Source organism: Branchiostoma floridae, chromosome 5 (genome assembly GCF_000003815.2).
Source record: "Branchiostoma floridae strain S238N-H82 chromosome 5, Bfl_VNyyK, whole genome shotgun sequence".
In the NCBI taxonomy this organism is placed as follows: domain Eukaryota; kingdom Metazoa; phylum Chordata; class Leptocardii; order Amphioxiformes; family Branchiostomatidae; genus Branchiostoma; species Branchiostoma floridae.
Window position 1 is genome coordinate 7,744,869 of NC_049983.1, and position 20,550 is coordinate 7,765,418.

Consider the following 20,550-nt stretch of genomic DNA (forward strand, 5'->3'; position numbering starts at 1 on the left):
GAGGATCCACCCGTCGTTTGAGTTGTCTCTGAATGTATGGTGGAGGCCTCCATGTTAGCCTGGCATGTGTATACAGAATCAGACATGTCGGCGGTACCTGGGGCGGTTTCAGCTTCAACACCGCTTTCTATAGGCATGTTCCCATCGATGTTGTCTTCTTTGCCTTCTTCTCTTTGGGCAATTGAAACTGCACATGGAATACAGGTGGGGTCTTCACCACTGTCAGCTTTCCCTAGGACCGGTCCTCCAGTTTGAGCCATACCGTCTGTGGCTACCAGGGCTGTCGTATCTGAGGTTGGATCTTCATTCATCGCTTCAATAGTAAAAGTTCCTGATGACGTAACAGTTCCTGATGATGTAGCACCTCCTGTTGATGTAGCACTTCTGATGATGTAATAGTTTCTGGTGATGTAGCAGCTCCTGGTGAGGTAGCACTTCCTGGTGATGTAACAGTTTCTGTTGATGTAGCAGTCTCTGTTTACTTAGCACTTATGTCTGACTCTGATGCAGGAAGTTCAAGTTCAGGGTTTCTATTCCGGGCGTACATAGGATATGTGGTTATGACATTGTTGCTGTTTGTAAATGTGTTCTCTTTCCTGTATGATGTCCTAGTTCCTGTTCCTTCTGTCGCTCCCTCACTCGCTCTTAACATCGTCGATCCTCATCCAACCTTCAGGAAAATAAATCACACTTATCGAATTTGATGGACAAACACATCTGCCTAAAACCTAGAAACTAATGAGGCCCTATTCCAACAGACAATTTGATGGTTTCTGTTTCTTGGCATACTTATCCCTAATGTGTCTCGGCACTGATATGATTTTTTTTTTCATTTGTTGCTTTTGTATGAATGATTGAAAGAAAGTCATATTAGTCTGACTAGTTTTATTTGGGTCAATTGGGGGCGTGTAGCAAACCTTCTCGTGGTGCCCCTGTTAATCCGCTTGCGGAGACCAATTGCTACACTTCGCTCACCCCCACCCCCCACAATCCATCTAGTCTATGCTTATTGATTTTATAATCATTTCTTTTGCGAAAAGTATTCTGAAATAATGATATTGTAATTTGTCCTGAATTGCGCAGAAATGTATCTAGGTTAAACTATATATTTCAGGCTTTTGAGAACAGGATAACTAAAACACTGGGTGACTTGTACGTGCCATCGTTATACTTTTTAGACATTTTATATTAGCTTAGATATGAATACACAGCAGAACGCTTTCACTAGCTGGCTAAGATGATTAGTCTGAATATTTTGTTTTTGTCAGATGTCACAATTTCTTCAACAATATCTGAAGCGGCAAAAGCCAAAGGTACTGATACCAGGGTTTCTATTTGGGTACCTCCCAAGGCAACGTACGCAGTCTTGCTTGTAAATGGACAAGAAAAAAAAACGCGCCGATGCGATCGAACTTATGCTGTCAACAAAGAACACATGAGGATGATCCTGTTGTTTAAAATGTGACTGACATCATTAAACGAACTTTTCTTCCCTTTGAGGCGTTGGTGTGTTATTTATGAATGTTAAGACAGTACTAGTATGTAGGAATCAGTTAATGTAACAATGACTACCTTCTTGTCCTGTTTGTAAGTCACAGGTAGTAACAAATACAGGGCGGCATGAATTTGTTGAATTGGCTTGCATGCCTCACAGGTGCAAGCATTCGTTGGAACACGTGCTATCAGCGTGCAAATTGATTTGAAATTCCAACATACCTTGCTTTACCCTACAGCCGAGCCGGAGTATTTTGTACTACCTGTTCTTTTCTTTTGTTACAATATTGTTTTGAATTCTGAATCGGACCGATTCTCCTACTTGTGTTGATTTATATCCAGGTGGCAACCGTATGTTATGTTTCCGTTATTTTGAGTTCTGACTATAGAAAATTGTGATCGTGTTATTTTGTGATTGTGTTATGTGGTTTTGAGTTTTGAATCAGACTGATGCTATTTGCTTTGAGTTCTGACTTAGTTTGATCGATTCCAAGGCAGAGATCATGTTATTTTGTTTTTGATTTCCGATCCTGCCTGAGTTATACCAAAGTGGTGATCATGTTATGTTATTCTTAGTTCTTGAATCGGACCGATTCCCATACTTACTTTTCTTTTTATATTGAGACAGTGATTACGTTACGTTTATATGAGTTCTGTTTTTGTTTGATTTATACTAAAGTGGTGATTTTGTTATGTTACTTTGAGTTAAGAATTGGGCCAAATTTCTTACTAATGATGTTTTGTGTTCAAAATGAAATTTTCAAAAGAATGGTGATTTAGCTTACAAAAAGAGTTAATTTCAAAGTAGAGCTACTATTAAAGGGTAAAGATTGGTCCAATTTTCTTACTTTCACAAAGTTCCTGTGGAAAGCAGAGATCATTGTTATGTTGTTTTTGATTTCCATTTCTGCTTGATTTATACCAAAGTGGTGATTATGTTGTTATGATTTCTTGAATCAGACCAATTCCTATACTTACTTTCTTTGATCATACTAAGACAGTAATTATGTTATGTAAATATGAGTTCTGTTTTTGCTTGTATGATCTTTTGTTTCTTGTGGAATAGTACGATTACGGATTAGTGATAAGATTTATGGCAGACACACAGTGCTACATTTGAATGACGCTGCCAGGAGACAGGAAGCACAGGGCAATTGTGACCCTGTACGTTTATGTTTTTGTGAACCATCCAGTTGCACTATATTTGATTTATGTTGATATTTGTTTAGTTTTGTTCCCTTTTGCTAGTACAGATGTTATGATTTCATCATCCCCATCTTGCCCAGATGAATTTTCTTGCCCAGATGACCTCTCTTACTCAGATGACTTCAGCATTTTTCCCACCATACAAGACCAACCCCAGAAGCCATGACACAGGTACAGCTTCAGATATCTAGTTACAACTGCAATGGCCTTGGTAACTTTATTAAACGTAAGGAGGTTTTCACTTGGTTAAGTGATAAGCCGTATAATATTATTTGTCTTCAAGAGACTCACTCTACCTTATCTGTTGAGACTATGTGGCAAAATGAATGGGGGGGAACCATTATCTTTTCACATGTCACTTCCAGTCAAAGAGGTACAGCCATCTTATTTAAGAATAATATCAACCCTGATATCCATCAAATCAAAACAGATATTGATGGAAGATGGGTGATCATTGATTTAACTATTGATAGTTACAGATTTTGCTTGGTGAATTTGTATGCTCCAAATGAAGATTCGCCTGAATTCTTTACCAATTTGTCTGTAGAATTAGAGAACTTTGTAGATTGTAATGAAAACTTGATAATTACCGGTGATTTTAACACGGTGCAGAATCCTTTAGTAGATAGACATTCTACAAACCGTTCTTACCACAACAAAGCTTTAGAATGTATCTCTGAGTTAAAATGTAAGTATTATTTACATGATATATGGAGGTTTAGGAACCCTAAGGATATCAGGTATACATGGAGAAGAAGGCTACAAGCAAGCAGAATTGATTATTTTCTTGTTAGCTTTTCTTTAATAAATAGAGTTAATAAATGTATCATTGGTGACAGATTTAGATCTGATCACAATTTAATTGCACTATCCTTCATTACTGCAGAATTCCCAAGGGGGAAAGGATTTTGGAAATTCAATACTTCTTTGCTAGAGGATAAACTATTTCATAAAGAAACTGTTTTTTCCGTGGTCATTCTATAAAGTTTTCAAGTTGGAAAAACAAACAATGTTTAGCCAGAGAAAAAGAATTAATTGACAACATTAATAATTTACAAAGTCAAATTGATAACATGTCTTCTCCCCCAGATTCCATTCTAGATGAGTTGGACGATACACAAAAACAGCTGGAGTTACTTTACAATATACGTTTACAAGGAATCTTAGTACGATCAAAAGCTCAATGGATGGAATGTGGGGAGAAATGCACTAAATATTTTTTTTAAATTAGTCCACAGAAACTATACTCGGAAAAACATTCAAAAGTTAAAGATATCTGATGAAACCTTTACCTGTGATCCCAAAGAAATTTTACAAAAAGAAGTTGACTTTTATTCTTCTCTCTACTCGTTTGAAGAACCTCCAATTCCCTTGACCCCTAAGAATTGTGAACATTTTTTCCCTGATGAATATGATAGAATTTTGTCTAATGAACAGCTGGATGCATGTGAGGGCCTGATTACCGAGGAGGAACTATTTAATGCTATAAATTCTTTTTCTAATGGAAAAACACCTGGGATTGATGGAATTCCGGTGGAAGTTTACAGACATTTCTCTGCTATTTTTAAAGCCCCTATGCTGGATTGTTTTAATTACTCCTTGTCACAAGGCCATTTATCTGACACACAAAGACAAGGAATAATCTCTTTATTATTAAAACATGGGAGCAATGGGGAATACAAGGACCCTACACTTTTAAATAATTGGCGTCCTCTTACATTATTATGCTGCGATACAAGGATTGTTTCTAAATGTTTAGCTTTACGTGTTAAATTAGTTATTTCAGATATTATTGATAATGATCAGACAGGCTTTATTAAAGGAAGATTTATTGGAGATAATATTCGGCGCATATTAGATTAAATTGATTATTATGAAAACGAGGATAAACCAGGCCTTGTTTTTATTGCTGATTTTCAAAAAGCCTTTGATTCTGTACGATGGGATTTCATGTTAAAAGCATTACAATTTTTTAACTTCGGCCCGCAGTTTATAGCTTGGGTAAAAACCTTGTACTCTAATATTACAAGTTCTGTTTTAAATAATGGCTATTTGTCAAATTCCTTTTCCTTATACCGTGGTGTGAGACAAGGTTGTCCCCTAAGCCCCTATTTATTTATTATTGTTGTAGAGTTGTTAGCCATTAAGATTCGTAGTAATCAAAACTTGACTGGTTTATCTATTCATGGAAGACCCTTTAAAATTTCACAATATGCAGATGATACCAATTTCCCCTTTGCTCCCAATTTAGCATCCTTTTATGCCCTAATTGAAGATTTAGACAGTTTCTCGTTACTTTCTGGTTTGTCTTTGAATTTTGATAAGTGCAAAATACTCAAAATTGGTTCTTTAAAAAACAGAAAGTTTAAACTACCTACACATCTACCCATTCAATGGGTTGATGGTGATGTACACCTTTTAGGAATATATCTACCTCAGGATTTAGATTCCATTGTTAACTGTAATTTTGAGCCACGTTTAGCAAAATTGGATAGATTGTTGTTCCCCTGGAAAGGGAAAAGATTATCATTGTTTGGAAAAGTCACAGTTATAAATTCTTTGATTGTTTCCCAATTCACTAATCTTTTCCAGGTACTCCCCAACCCGAGTAAGTCTTTCTTTGACCTTTATGAGAAGAAAATATTCTACTTTATTTGGAATGGGGGTCCTGAAAGAGTAAGCAGGAAAACTATTTACAATTCAATTGATAATGGCGGTCTGAATTTAATTAATTTATACGCCTTTGCACTCACCATTAAGGCGTCATGGATGCCAAAATTATATTTCAACCCTGATTGGTTCACCTCCTGGTCATTAGGCCTATATCTTTCTGTTGGATTTGAACTATTACCTTTCTTGCAGTTGGATAGCTTACAGTATTTCAAGCTAAACCCATTTCTATCTGATATTGCAAATGCATGGTACAAATATCAGCACAAGACCCCCACAACTCCAGCTGAAGTCAGGCAACAATTACTGTGTATGAATTCTAATATTATTATTGGAGGGAAACCTTTCTTTTTAAGTTCATTTTTGAATAGAGGTATTTTGTTTATAAATGATATTTGAATTCAGATTGTTCCTTAATGTCATATAATCAATTCTGTATGAAATATAGTAATGTCTGTAGCCCCCTCCAGTACTTGCAGCTTTACACTGCAATTCCTTCAAAATGGAAGGCTAGTTTGCTTGAGTCACCTCATCTTTTTACTTGTATTCCAGATCAATATGATAGTACATGGCTTAAGAATATTAAGATTAACAAAAGTATGTATAAGTTCTTTTTAATGTCTTACAAGTTGATAGATGTGTCACATAATGTTCAGTTGTCATGGCTGTTCCTCTTTGACACCCCAATACCCTGGAGACAAGTCTATACTTCCATTATCCACTGCACAATAGACCCAACCACAAGATTTTTCCAATATAGAATCGTACATAAATTTTTTACCAACAAATAGGTTATTGTACATTTGGAAATGTATAAACAGTCCACTATGTTCCTTTTGCCACGCAGAAGAAGAAACGTACCAACATGTCTTTTGGGATTGTCCTCATTTAGTTTCCTTTTGGCAAAACATTCAAAATTGGTTTCAACAGAAGATAGGGTCAAAACTTCACCTCAATGCTTTTAATGTTATTTTTGGTAATTTGCATTTAGACGCCCCCAAAATAGGCAATCTTGTTATTTTACTAGCCAAAATGTGTATCTATAAAAGTAGAAAGGCCAATCATGTGAACTTTCATTCTTTTCTAAATCATATTAATTTCTTCCACAAAGTTGAATATTCTATTGCAACAAGGAGGGGAAAACTGCTGAAACACCGGGGCAAATGGGGAACGTTATGCTCTTGAAGTTACTATATTATTTCTTACTTATTTGATGTATTACTTTTATTATTTCATACTTGTGGGTGGATGGTTCACTGTTTTTGTAACTTATTTATTTTGATTTATGAATAAAATGTTTAAAACAAAAAACAAACAAACAATATCTTCGACTTGTTCACCTATCGCATCCCGCATTGAATACTGTTACAGAATGAACCTAGTTTAGAGGAGCATTCCACTCCCGAAGCGAGTGTTAACGTTATTTTATGATAGATGGCATCTTTTTGGATACAAATGCACCCGACTTTTCGCAATGTTGTCTCATTTGTCTTTTCGACAATAAGCCTTTCTAAATTCAAGTAACCCCACACGGACCCGCTTCTAATGTACTATATGACTTTGTCAGCATAGCCGACTACCGTCATTCTTTCTCGCTGACGGTAGTCGGTATGAGCTTGAAAAAAGCAGTGACTTTAATAGAATAGAGAGATTTTCGTATTTTTCGCCCAAAATCTGTTCCCCTCACATATAAGCAAGCCTCGTGCGATCGACAGTGAATAAATCTATGATAATGAACCTCCCATGACCTCTTGCTCGCGGACAAGGAAATACAAAACGTTCCTCAAAAAAGGCAAGAGATCAATAAATGTTGCTTATTTTGTTGTCGGAATCTTTTTAACCAATGAATGGAATGCGCGGGTATAATAGAAATGACACAAGAAAGGAAAGTGTGTCACAAAGCCAGCCTACATACTGCCACAGGAGCCACAATGTTAGAATTACCCTCACATTCACAGAAATTCAATATTTGTAAACAATCGGAAGTCGGGTGAACGTCGCCCGAACGTCGCCCGACTAACGGGCGTTCGCCATCCGATTTGTGTTCGATGATTGATAACTATGTCTGTGCTCGCCTATCGGTCTTCAATCGTTGGATTGACGCAAGACTATATTGACCGATACCCTTGCAAGGTACGCACGATTTTCACGCACGATCTGCGACTCGGTAACGAGCTCTGCGATCTCGGAGATCTCCTGCGACTTGTCGCTTATGTTAAGAACATGTTTCGCTGCACTGCGACCGTCGTAAGACTCCTGAAAATTGCCGGCGATCCCTAAAAATCGCAAGATGATCGTGAAAATGTCATTTAGAGCTCGTAAACTAGTCTTCCGATCGAATCGCGCCTAATGTGAGGCGGGTATAACGGTAGGGTCACTAAGCTAACGATAGCAGTTGAGTGACCATCAGACATTTAGGAAGGTGAAAAAATTCGAAGACTAGCGACCCTTGGAATTCAGAGATTTGGCCCCTTTTAATGGGCCATTTTGCTATCTAAAAAAGCTACTTTTATACATGGACAAATTACTATAGAGTAAGCCATAAATGATAATGGAAACGTGCTGGAAGTTCTGATGACGTTTGTGTACACACAGATAGTTCGCTCTGAAAGTAATCCTAAAATATCAAAGTAACGGAACTTATACCAGTAGCAACCGGTATCTGTTCTCATGGTCGAAGTTACGTCCTCCCCCACCAGTACTCAATTGGAAGGGTCCTCGGGGGAATTCAAGAACTCGTTCGCTGTAATGTTCACCCTGCGTTTAGGCTTCAACTTAAGTTATGCTAAACTTGACCAAACAAACTTGATTCAAGCAAAACTATTCATTCTCATAGGAATTATAATACCCGCTTCTGGGGTGGAATGCCCCCTTATAGGGCCTGCACACTGAATCCGACTTAGCAGGAATCAAGCAGAACCAGCCGGAATGAAGAACTCGCAAAATCCGTGCCACATTCGGGTGGAAATTCCAAATGGACCTTATATCGTCTTCACACGAGAAGGAATGAGCCAAAATGCCGTAAGAATAACTATTCTTTGTCTATTCCTGGGTATTTGTTGTGCATTCTAGACATTCTCACTGCACTCCAGATATTCTTTTGGCCACATTCTGGCAGGCTTTGAAGTGGCTTACCGATTCGGTTCTCCATCAAATGAGATCAGGATGTTTGGAATAATGTTGGAACGCCGTAGAATGCTGCCATACTGCAGTTAGAATACACTTTGAGTGCCGTTCGATATTTCTCCACTTCAAATGAACCTCGAAAGTTTTGAGCATAACAAAAACATTCGGGACGGTCGCAAGAATGGGCAGAAATATCTGGAACGCAGTGGGAATTTGTAGAATGAACTACGAATTCTGACGGCATTCCAACTGTTTCCGCTTCTCGTGTGAAGGGGCCTTAAGGAACTACTTGGAGATAAAAGGAATATCAATGGTCTCAGCAAAAAATACATGATAAATGATACATGAAAAAGAAAAAAAGAATCAACACGTTTGTACTCACAGTATAGAATGAGGCGGCGCATACTCTTAGTCCATGTCGAGTTCGGAATGGGCTTCAGTTAGAAACACAATATGATAATGAAACAAGACGCCTTCTTTGGTTGCTTCTATACTCTTAACGACCCCGGGCCTAGTTCGTTGATGTCTAGTTTTCTGCCGAATTTCAAACTTTGTTAGAGAGGCGAGTTAATCTTTCACCTAAAATTTTACCCTTTCAACTTTCACGTGGCTCGGTGACCTAGCTATCAATATCGGCCGACCATCTAAAGCTAAGGGCACAATCCGCCGTAGGTGCAATTTGTCCGTACGTTCTTTTTTTTGGACGCCACGTCCGCCACGTATTTCTGAAAGCGTTTAGGCTGTACAGGGCAGGCGCGTCGCCCGTACTGGCACGTACGGGGGGTGAATCCGCAGCCCGATGGCACACCAAGTTTTGCCTGCACGTAAAGTTCTACGGCGTCTATGCGTGCTCCAAAATCGATATCTGTCGGATTTCCTACGAGTTCGCACGGAGGCGGTACTTACCACTTACGGATCCCAAAAGATTGCCCACGTTTTGGCACGTACACAGCCCTTTAATAGCTCGCTCGGTGATCGGGAGCTCGAGGACATGGGCCGTGCTGCTGTAAAAAGTGACCACTTAGAGCTCACAGACCTGTGTGGTGAGATATTGTCCTGCAGTGTGACGCCTTCTGTGCTGGACTCAGACGCATTATTTACTTATTTATAGAAATCCTATATTCGAGATGAGACTAATCCAAACCAATTATTCAGCACATGGGACGTGCCATTTTATGAAAGGGGTGTTACAGAATGAGTTGTAGAACACACGACGTACGGATATGTATGTATGGACCACGAAATTTTTCTTTCAAGCTGAATTTAGTTTAGATTTATTCGACTAAACTTGAGTTTGGTAACCTCATCTTGTTCCAGAACAGAGAGAGAGAGAGAGAGAGAGAGAGAGAGAGAGAGAGAGACTTACACACACACACACACACACACACACACACACACACACACACACACTCACTCACACACACGCGCGTGCGCTGCTGAAGATATAACATCCATCACATACTTGGAGGTAATAAAAAGAGTCAATTTTAAGGTACGGTATTCCATTTAGTGTTATATAATTGGCAATAAAATAGTATATCGCACTTTGTCAAATAGAACTTACTCAAGCAACTGAATATGATAGACAGACAAAGATGGGTATCACTAACAAAGTTTGTACCTACACTCATGGCTTCCATATTGGTGCACTTTTGCAACTTTCCAACTAAATCTTTAGTTTCACTTCTACAACTACAATCCTGGGTACCTCCTCGCAAGTGTCACTTCTACACGTACAATCACTAGGCTACAACACAACATATTTGCTCATTTTGGTTATCTTTCGTTTTATGTTAACCATTTCCAAAGAAGATTTAAAAAGATACATGTCCTGTTTTCTTTTCTGAAATCAGTTAAGAAAAAATAATCAATAAAATTTACTTGCTGTGGCCTTAGTAAAATTTTTGCTGTAAACAACACCGACATTTGCATGCATATGGTAATTACTGGGAAGGGCCCCCGGACTGCCCAAGGCGGTTCTTCAACATTTTTCTAATTTATCTCATTAGTGTCAAACCAACAAGCTGGGTAAGTCGGCAAAACCTCGAGTTCCAGACTACATCATCTTGTCTTTAAAAAACAGGACAGAAGATTCTCGACCTATCAACTTAACTTAAGACGGTATGTGATTTTTTTATTTGTGTTTTTGATATTAATAGCAAGTAGGAGCAAAGGATTGAAACGTTTTAGTTGTACACGCTAACAGACACAGACAACGATTATCCATGAAACACATTTGATATATTACTGTATTTAACCGCTGTATTTCAATCCTTCCTTATATCCCCATCAATTCTTTATTAGTTTCATCAAGGAGGTTGAAACCTCCTTGGTTTCATGTTTCGCACCATTTCGAACTTTCTGTACATTCCATATCGTTCCATTTTGCACATCCTGTACATTATATTTCCTTCCATTTCGTACGCGTATTTTCCGTGCACCCCATTTCGTTCCATGTCACTCTGTAATGGTGATAATTGAGATAGATCTATATGTGTATCTTTTAAAGAAATGTAGTTTTAACCGTAAATAGTTTCATTATGTGGCTAGATTAGTTAAACATAGTCTTCTTCGCTACACAAATCTCTTTCATTCTTCTGTACTGTAGACAATCAACGACTTTCGTTTAATTCCGCTCATGTGATGTGATAGAAAAGTGGTTGAACAACTTGTCTGTCGCTTTCATAATCCTGCATTCTGCACGAATGAAAACAGCAGGCAATTTCTTGAAACGTCTGCAGAAGACTTAAAGAGCGTTGTACAAATGTCTAAATTTGCGTTGCAACATTGACATGTCAAAGCTTCAAATGTAGCGCAAAATGTTACACGGTATTTCTTCACACTGTCCGAATTGTAGCCTACTTTAAGGGACAGGCATACTGTGACGAGAGGTTGCAAAACAACCACTTATACCGTCATGGAAAAATACCTTGTTCTCAATCGACGCAAGAGTGTTAACATGTGCAGTGATATATAAGACACACAACGCCTTACTGTGTTCTCAATCAATATTGTATGGCTTAGAATCTACATCGAGATTGCACTGGATAAATATAACTTGCCGGTCTTCTATAGCGATTTGCCTGATACACGATCATCACAGAAATTAGACATTATACACTGTAAGACTGATAGATATAGATCCAGCGCTATTCCTCACATGACTAGACTTCTGAACGCTTAATTGCCTTCGCTGTGTTCGCTACTCGTTGTGTTTTGAACTGTTTCCCTCAAAGTTTTATATATGTATGATAATATCCTATGATATTCTATGAACATTTTTTATTTAAATGCCCCGAAACTGTATCAACTGTAAACGTCGTTGATCGATGATTTTAACTAGTGTATTTAGACCAGTGTATTTTAACCAGTGTATCTAGAGCTCTTGACATGTTTGACTTGTGTAATGTTACATGAATTGGAACTTTCATTTGTGTACAGCCGTTCTATTTAGCGATGTGAATATAATACTGTAAATGTATTTAAGTTCGCGGGGATTTTATTTCGCAGTAGCGGAAAAAAACTTTTCGCGGTGGTGTTAAGTTCGCGGTAGCACCATGCACTATAGTCTCTTACTGCCATGGAAAAATGTTCGCGGTGGTTTTAAATTCGCGGTGAAGCGGTCACCGCGAAAACGGCGAGCATTAAACCACCGCGAAAGTTTCTGCATTTACAGTACTTACAATCTAGTTCCTTTCATTGCAATTGTGATGAAATTTTACTCGTCATCTCTATCTGTGTATTGCAAAACGTCCTTAGAATTTATACACTGAAGACACAGTTTTGAAGAGCTTCACTATGGCCATTTTCAAGCAATCTGTATATTTTGTTGTTTCATGGAATGTTTTTTTTCTGTGTTTTAGTTCCACAACATGTGCGGTATCTGGGCTTTATTCGGTGGCGACGGAAACGTGGCCGAGCAGTGTTCGTGTGCGCTGAAGATCGCTCATCGAGGTTTGTTTGTAACGCTAGTTCACCTTTAACCGCGGGGTAACTTATATCCGTTGGTTATAAAAACAGAGTATTTGGGGAAATCCCTATCGACAGACGGTTGTTAAAAATTGCAGTAGTTTCAAGATAATGTACTTTGAATAAACTGTGTAAATCGCTTTTCACAAGGGCATTAAACATTGGTGCCTGCTTTTGATTTAGACCTGGTCTCCAGGCAAATCTAGATCTACCGGTGCATAAGGTGTTGCCCCGATGGCTCAGAACACTCCTTGGTCAAATAAATTTCTTATGGCACCGGTAGATCTGCCTGGAGATTATTCGAATCCAGAATCTTCATTTTTTGAGTCAACAACCTTAACCACAAGACATTGTTGCCACCTTTAGGTCCTGACTCTTTCCGGTTGGAGAGCGTCCGCCATTTTGAGCGGTGTGTGCTGGGGTTCCACCGCCTGTGTATCAATGACGGGGAGCACGGCATGCAGCCCATGCGCGTCAGGAGGTACCCTCACCTGTGGCTGTGCTGCAATGGGGAGATCTACAACCATAAGCAGGTCCGTACAACTTGAACTGTAAAACGAAATTTTTGGCGTTGTGTGTGGAAGGTGTACTGGCTTGGGTACGGAACCTAGACTGTTGGGTACAGAACCTAGAGGTCCCGAGTTCGATACCCACCGTGCCCCCGACGTTGTTCCCTTAGGAAAGGCCATGTGTACAATTAAGTACCAGACTTCAGTCGGGGAGGTAAATAATACTACCTTTACCTTCTGTCTGTACTGTGTATGTGGTACTGTTAGAATACGTTATTAAACCTTGAGTGCAGTGCCTCATTGTCCTCGTCTGTCCGCAAGCAAAAAAATAAATAAATGCAAAACCTTATGTATGCATTGTATTGTACCGTATTGTAGATATTACCTAACAAGAGAGAGATTAACTTTATAAGCTGATCCAATCTTTGCTTCCCTACTTCATACACAAACAGTGATACAGACAAATTGACATTTTAGGCAAACCGTTATTTATAAAACCTAAAATTCTCCTTTTATGTAAACCTTTACCAAGGGCAGAATATCGTGGCATGCCCAGTGTTTGAACCAAGAACCGCTTAGTTCTGGCCAAACACTCTAACTATGACATCAGAGAATGCTGATTTGTATAATTCGCAAAGCTGATGATAATATGAAAATTTATGGAATTACGTGTATAATTTGCTATGTCGTGTTTAGCTCCGGGATCAGTTCGGGTTTGACTGTGACACTGACTGCGACTGTGAGATCATCATTCACCTGTATGAGAAGGGCGGGGTGCAGTTCGCCGCGGAACAGCTAGATGGCGTCTTTGCCTTCATTCTCCTGGACACCAATAAGAAACAGGTGAGACCCAAAGCACAGAGGGCTTTTCATTCACAGTTCGTTCAGTGACTAAAAATGCAGTAGAACAAAGGTTTTACCACTTTTACCAATTCATTATGAATCATTATATAAGGAAGTTCATGGTTCAGATTGCTCATGCTCACCGAAATGCAGCGTGGGAAGCATGTCAAAGGTCAACGGCCCCGGATACGTAAACAAAACATGACAGTCGGTGTGAAACAAGAACTGTTAACAACTTACACTCGGGCTTTCATCTTTGACATATAAGTACCCACAATGCATTTCGCTGTGCATGCGCAGTTTGAACTATGACTACTGAAATGACTGAAAATTATAGACTCGTGTCCACGGTGACTTTGAGTTTCAACAGAACATACCCAAAAATTAAGACAAAATTTTATTGATTCAGTAGGGCAGCGTTGCAGCAATTTGTATGAAATCTAATTCATGTTTTGCCGTAAAATGATATTTACAAGAAAAACAAAACTTCATGTTCGTCCTGTTAAATTTGTAAGCAAAATTGCCAATCGCACGGTTGAAATGGAAGATTGTAGAAGACCCAACTTTGATTGATGATCTTAGGTTTGCTTTACTCGGGACACGTTTGGTGTGCGTCCCCTGTTCAGTGTGACGGAGCGGGACAGCGTTTTAGCCGTGAGTTCAGAGGTCAAGGGTGAGTTGAGGTTATCCATCCACAGATTTACATGCTTTCTCCCCCCTCGCTACCATCCATGTCAATCAAAATCAGCACGTGACTGAGGCTGTGTGTGTCCGCTATAAGCCATTTCACGGATCCAACTGCGCATCCGTAGATCAAAGGTGCACATGAAGGGCCCTCAGAAATGAGTAAAAGCACCACCCATCTACTAAGGGTCTGCATGTGGTTAATGTGTACCGCATTGTTTACAAAACCCACATTACGTAATTCGTCGCGAGCAAAATTCTTAAAGAAGGTGGCTGATTTTGTATTCATTGATACACAATCTATTGGTAAATACACTCCCTTCTAGAGCTTAATACCCCTTTAAGAGGGGCTTTGCTATAAAGAATATTTCTAAGGAGGGCGGGAGAAAGCATATTTATCTGCACTTGGATGATATAAAAACACATGTAAGTATCTATGTTATCTAATTTCTTACATATATCGTGAAATGAATGTGACATGAATAGCTATGTATGCTTGTTGTAGTTATACCATAATTGTTATATCATTGTGTCAGGCAGAGTACTGTAAAGTGTTCTGTAAATTCTGTTAAGTAGCCTAATCTTTACGAGAACTTTAATCTCTGCTAGATTTCTTCTGTAAGGCTGCATCATTTAATAGTATAAACTTATTTTTGCGACACCTCAGAGGCGGAGCCTTTAGTACCTTGATTGGATCTAGAACAAAATTACCTGACAGTGTGTCTCTTTGTCAATTTTGGCACTATATAGGTCTGATGGGCATGTTCAAGAAGACAAAGAACGGAGATGTAGAACCTGCTATCAAGGCGTTTCCCCCTGGTTGCTATAAGTTGTACGATATGAGTAAAGAAGGAAGAACGACACTGAAGGAACATGGACGGTTCCATGAAATCGGGGACATGCCCAAGTACAACGCCCTGTTCAAGCCTCATAGTACGTAAATGTTACATATTCAATACAAATAAAAATCCAGGAGATATTCTGCATTAGCTGTCAAATATTATCTTTCTGCAATATGTTGTAATATAAGGACTGAAACCCTTCGATTGATAAAGTAAATATAAACTAAGAATACTTATTACGTCACTTTTATGGTTGAGCTTTCTCTTCTCTCTGGTACTTATGCAGTAGAAGTCAGTTAATTGCACAACAGATAACCTCACACTTCTGTTAATTACATGGGATCCCAAAATCCCAAACCCTTGCGGTCCAGCTGGATAACTTCGTATTATTGAACCAGCCGGATAATTGCACGAAATATGTTGGCAAATGGGATGTGCAAATAAATGGCTTCTACTGTTACTACATGGCATTACCATATTTATCTGAATTGCAATTAATGTTAACCGTTGGACATGGGTTATGAGCATTACTTACTCTATCAATGGCTTTGCTATGCGAATATTTCTCAGTGACCCCAAATCAGGATCATCTTGAGGCGATTCGACTGCTGCTAGAGGCAGCCGTTCAGAAGAGGCTGATGTCAGAAAGGAGGATTGGCTGTCTGCTGTCAGGTGGGACGAGTATAAGCATGTTCATGGTTCCACGTGCGCATTCGCAGCAAGATGCACTGTGGGTAATTGTAAAAGATGAACCTGGTGAAGATCCCTAAGACAATGTGATTCACAAAACACATACATGTAATGTAACGTATGCTTATAAGATAGAAATGTTTATAAGTTATATAGGGGCCATCACTTTGATATATTACCCACAATCCGTCTCGCATCAACTGCGCAATTTGAACTATGAACCTGCTTATTACAAACTTTGATAATCGCCCTCACTCTGGCTGTGTATGTGCCCATAATGGCGGGGGTGGCTTTCACTAAAACATTTGATTTACACTTTTCTTTTACTAAATCTACAGCAAAATACCATTCACCCTACATGTTTTGGCTGGAAGGTTAACTAGTTTACTTTTTCCTGGTTCCATACTGAGTGTCTTGGTTCTAATTTGAAGTTGTTTGGATCTAGATTTGTGTGACACAAAAAGTGTTCGTCTAGGTTCTAGGTTCGATATTCGCTTGCCCCAACCTTGTGCCCTTGGGAAAGGCAGTTTACACCATATACCCACCATAGCAGTGAAGTGATACCCACCGAGCCTCTTTGGCTAAAATGTCAACCCTTGTACCAAAAGCACACAAGGTTTTGGTGCGCCAGTGTCCTAACATCTGCACATTTGCCACCAAGAGCCGTAAAAATATGAATGTATCTAATGGTTGTGTTGACGTAGGTGGCCTGGATTCCAGTCTCATAGCGGCCTTGCTGACGAAGAACGCGCGGAAGGCAGGCATCACCTACCCCATCCAGACTTACAGCATCGGGATGGAGGGGAGTCCGGACATCGCTGCCGCTAAGAAGGTATATAACGTCTTCTAAAGATTACTTGAAAGTCTCAAGATTCTTTGAAACGATCTCGATATTTTTTTCAGACAACTCCAGACATATTTAAAGTAGCTTCAGAAATATTATTTTAAGCTGTGAAAGACAACAAGCATCATTTGTCCAAAGTGCTCTGCTCGATCCAATATTAATCCGCTTGCTGTTGTGTATTTTTTTTGTAATTTTAGGTTGCAGATCACATCGGCTCGGAGCATCACGAGGTCCGCCTGACGCCTCAGGATTTGCTGGACGCCGTTGAAGAGACCATCTACTGCCTGGAGAGTTATGACCTCATCACTATCAGGGGTTCCGTGTGTAAGTAAGCAAAGCTGATCTAAGAAACAAATCAGATTAAGTAGCAACCTGACGGACAAATGTCTTTAGAAATCGGTCAGAAGTGTCAGTATATGTTAGTCTTTAGAGACCCCTCGGCCTTATGCACAAATTATCTTTCATAGCATCACCGATATCCAATTGCCTTAGGTTGATAAGTGTTACCATCAGAAATCCTGTCTTTCATGATTTAGCTTCCGTGGTTTAGGTCACGGATTGTTTGTCTACATTATTGGGGGGGGGGGGGTAGAGAGGTCGGTAAATGCTAGGCTAACCTAGGTCAAATATATGTCAAATAACGCCTGAAAAGCTTGAACATGAGTCACCAAAATTTTCTTAAATCTTGCCTTTTCCTAGCTTCCCGAAGATGCGCTTCCGTCAACTGGAAGCGTACCTTCGGGGAGCGACCAAAGCACAACAAGGTTGGACTTACTTGGCAACAATTTCATGATATCTAGCATGAAAGTTCAAAATTGCCAGCTCAATACCTATCTGGTTATGACCAAAGAAATGTGTGTTACTTAGTCTTTGAAAAGCTGGTAGAGTTATTCACGAATGTCTGTGTCTGTTTTCCCATTAGATAACTACCTGTTGGCCCGCTACATCCAGAGGGAAACCGACTCTGTCGTCATCTACTCCGGAGAGGGGTCGGACGAAGTGACCCACGGGTACATCTACTTCAAGAAGGTATATAGGACTAGAAAGGTGGCCTCTACCAGGCCCCGTGGTTCATTTATTGGTCAAATAGTAGAAAGCAAAGGGAACAGTACTGACTCCTATTGTTTGTCCACTCCCCTAACAGACTGTTCCCTCTAGTTGTCCAAAATCTACTATTTGACCAACGATCCGCGGAGCCTGCTGGTAGAAGCTATAGAAAGGTGCCTCTGACATGGAGGGTACAAGTATCCGTAAATAATTTCATCAGGTTGGTAGACCACTGCAGTTTTACGCAATCAGTACTAAGGCTGGGAGGGACCGAGGTAATAGACAGACAACACTCAGTACATACAAACACACTGGGCGCTGAAGTACAAAAACCTTACCTTAGACCTTAGGTCTTCCCATGCCGCAAGGCACATAAGGCAGCAAGCTTCCATCGTCCTCTGTCGTTTGCAGCCATTTCTGGCTGTACCCAAGGGATGCCAGCTCTTTTCAGATCCTCAGTGAAAGTCCTCCTCCATGTGTTTTTGGGTCTGCCTCTTTTCCGTTTTCTTCCTGGAGGAATCCAAGTCATGGCTGTCTTGGAATGCCTATGGTCCGGTAGGCGCAGGATGTGTCCTGCCAGCTGCATCCTCTTCCCTGTGATGATTTTACTTAAGGGTTGGGAGTATGTTGACCCTTCTGAGTATTTCCTCATTGGTGATATGCTGTTGCCATCTACCTTTCAAGATCTTCCTCAAGTTTCTCTGGTGGAACACATCTAGCTTCTTGTTCAGTCTAGCTAAAGTACAAAAAGCCACGGCATAAATATCGAAACGTTTTTGTTGTGACCATTTTTGACGACAGGCCCCATCTGACGAGGCAGCTGACGAAGAGGGACGAAGGCTGCTGAGGGAACTCTACATGTTCGACGTGCTGCGAACAGACAGGACCACTGCAGCTCATGGGTAGGAAGTTAAAAATCATTTTTTTCTGTCACTGTGTAAGATTTTAATTTTCGGTGTGTCTAGATGCTTCCGTCCTTGTAAATCAAAATAGATATTTGAATATACTGTCAGGAAGAGAGTGGGTAGATCGTGTCGCCGTGGAGGTCAGACTTGCGGGAGTGACATGTAGTTGAGTTCAGAAGTGACAGAATTAGTCGTTACCGTAACAGTACTAGTTATGTAGAATTTAGTCTGTGTAACACAAACTCTGCTGTCCCCAGGGCTATAACTGGCCCCTCCTCGGTCGGGTGTTGGGTGGGCTGCTATAAGCGAGATTTAATCATCATCATACTGGTTTATTCGTTCTGACACACACTTCACGGGACAGGTAGCAGGGTCACTATCACACCCCTGAATTGTGCTGCCGTGTTACATCAGTAGATAAAAACAGGAAACGATTGTTAAAACTAGTATATGCACAATTAAGAGTTATATTGCTGTGCCTACTTATCGTTGACGTCATTTGTAACAAAACTGTTAAAACACTTGTCTAAGAACGAATATTGCACTGGATTACTTAAAAGCAATGAACGACAGTAAGTGGTCTTTACAGGTAGCTTCACACTGTGTCATTACGTCATGAGGGGACATTGTTTTTGTTCAATAGTCTTACAATGTACGGAATACTGCTGTTTCTGAATCGTTCAGTTCTGGTTTTTACTGCATCAAGTTCGTTGGATTGTCTAGTGCGTCGGGCGCTGATCTGCCCGCGGAGAGGAGGGAGTAGGCTTCTGAAGGACGTGCTACTCAGCAGCCATGTAGAGTTAACTCAGGTCTGCTTTTTCCACAGTCTGGAGGTCCGCGTCCCTTTCCTGGATCACACCTTCACCAGCTACTACCTGTCCCTGCCTATGGAGCTGCGCAGGGCACGAGACGGTATCGAGAAGTACCTCCTGCGGGAGGCGTTCAGTGGGACGGGCCTGCTGCCGGAGGAGATTCTGTGGCGCCCGAAGGAAGGGTTCAGCGACGGGGTGTCTGCTGAAAACAACTCCACACACATGATGCTCGGGAACTTTGCGCAGAGCAAGGTAAATCAATTCTGTCATTACTGTCATTACTGTCATAACTGTCATTGCGCTGTCATTATTGTCAGCACTGTAATTACTGTCCCTCCTACATGTACAGGTTACTGATGAAATGATGGCAAACGCAAAGAAGACATTCCCCACCAACCCTCCAAAGACCAAGGAGGGCTACTACTACCGGCAGGTGTTCGAGCGGTACTTCCCCGGCAAAGGCGACCTGATGCTCGTCAACTGGACCTCCAAGTGGACCAACAGCGACGACCCTTCCGCTAGAACCCAGTCTAACTACAAAAGTAGTTAGGTACTACTTGCATAAATGTAATACTTCTGTTGGTGAATAACATTAACATATCAATTTTGAAAACTAATACAGAATCTACTTTATTTCTAAGATAGACCAAGATAGACCATTTTGTATCACTGAGAGGGATCAGTACTATCATGGATTTCTAAAACCTATTATAAGTTCATTTTAATGACATCAAGAGTAGAATAGAGTTCATCAGGTCACGTAGGAACAAACGGTTCTTCATATTCACGTCATCACGTCACAGCCATGTCTGTATGAGTCTGAGCTTTCATTGTGTAATCTTGTTACTAAGTGACGTCATTTATTAACCTTGCTCCATGGGATTACATAAAAACGGCCGGAGCAAAATT

General features: G+C 40.2%; 1 protein-coding gene across 1 annotated transcript; it reads left to right on the forward strand.

The window, feature by feature from the left end:
- Positions 1–10,485: 10,485 nt before the first annotated feature.
- Positions 10,486–20,260, forward strand: LOC118415694 (asparagine synthetase [glutamine-hydrolyzing]-like). Its single transcript, XM_035820439.1, has 13 exons — positions 10,486–10,617; positions 12,360–12,450; positions 12,832–12,998; positions 13,671–13,817; positions 14,400–14,490; positions 15,252–15,434; positions 15,914–16,015; positions 16,738–16,865; positions 17,075–17,201; positions 17,800–17,906; positions 18,726–18,826; positions 19,656–19,893; positions 19,991–20,260. Exons 2-13 carry the CDS (start codon positions 12,369–12,371, stop codon positions 20,189–20,191), a joined length of 1,674 nt encoding a protein of 557 aa, XP_035676332.1. The 5' UTR covers positions 10,486–10,617; positions 12,360–12,368; the 3' UTR covers positions 20,192–20,260.
- The last annotated feature ends 290 nt before the right edge of the window (positions 20,261–20,550 follow it).

Excerpts from the sequence above, each read along its gene's own strand:
- LOC118415694 (XM_035820439.1), top strand. The coding sequence starts at position 12,369 with ATGTGCGGTATCTGGGCTTTATTCGGTGGCGACGGAAACGTGGCCGAG. Across the intron at positions 14,491-15,251 it reads CGTGAGTTCAGAGGTCAAGG|GTCTGATGGGCATGTTCAAG; the intron begins GTGAGTTGAGGT and ends GGCACTATATAG. Across the intron at positions 17,202-17,799 it reads CACTATCAGGGGTTCCGTGT|ATAACTACCTGTTGGCCCGC; the intron begins GTAAGTAAGCAA and ends TTTTCCCATTAG.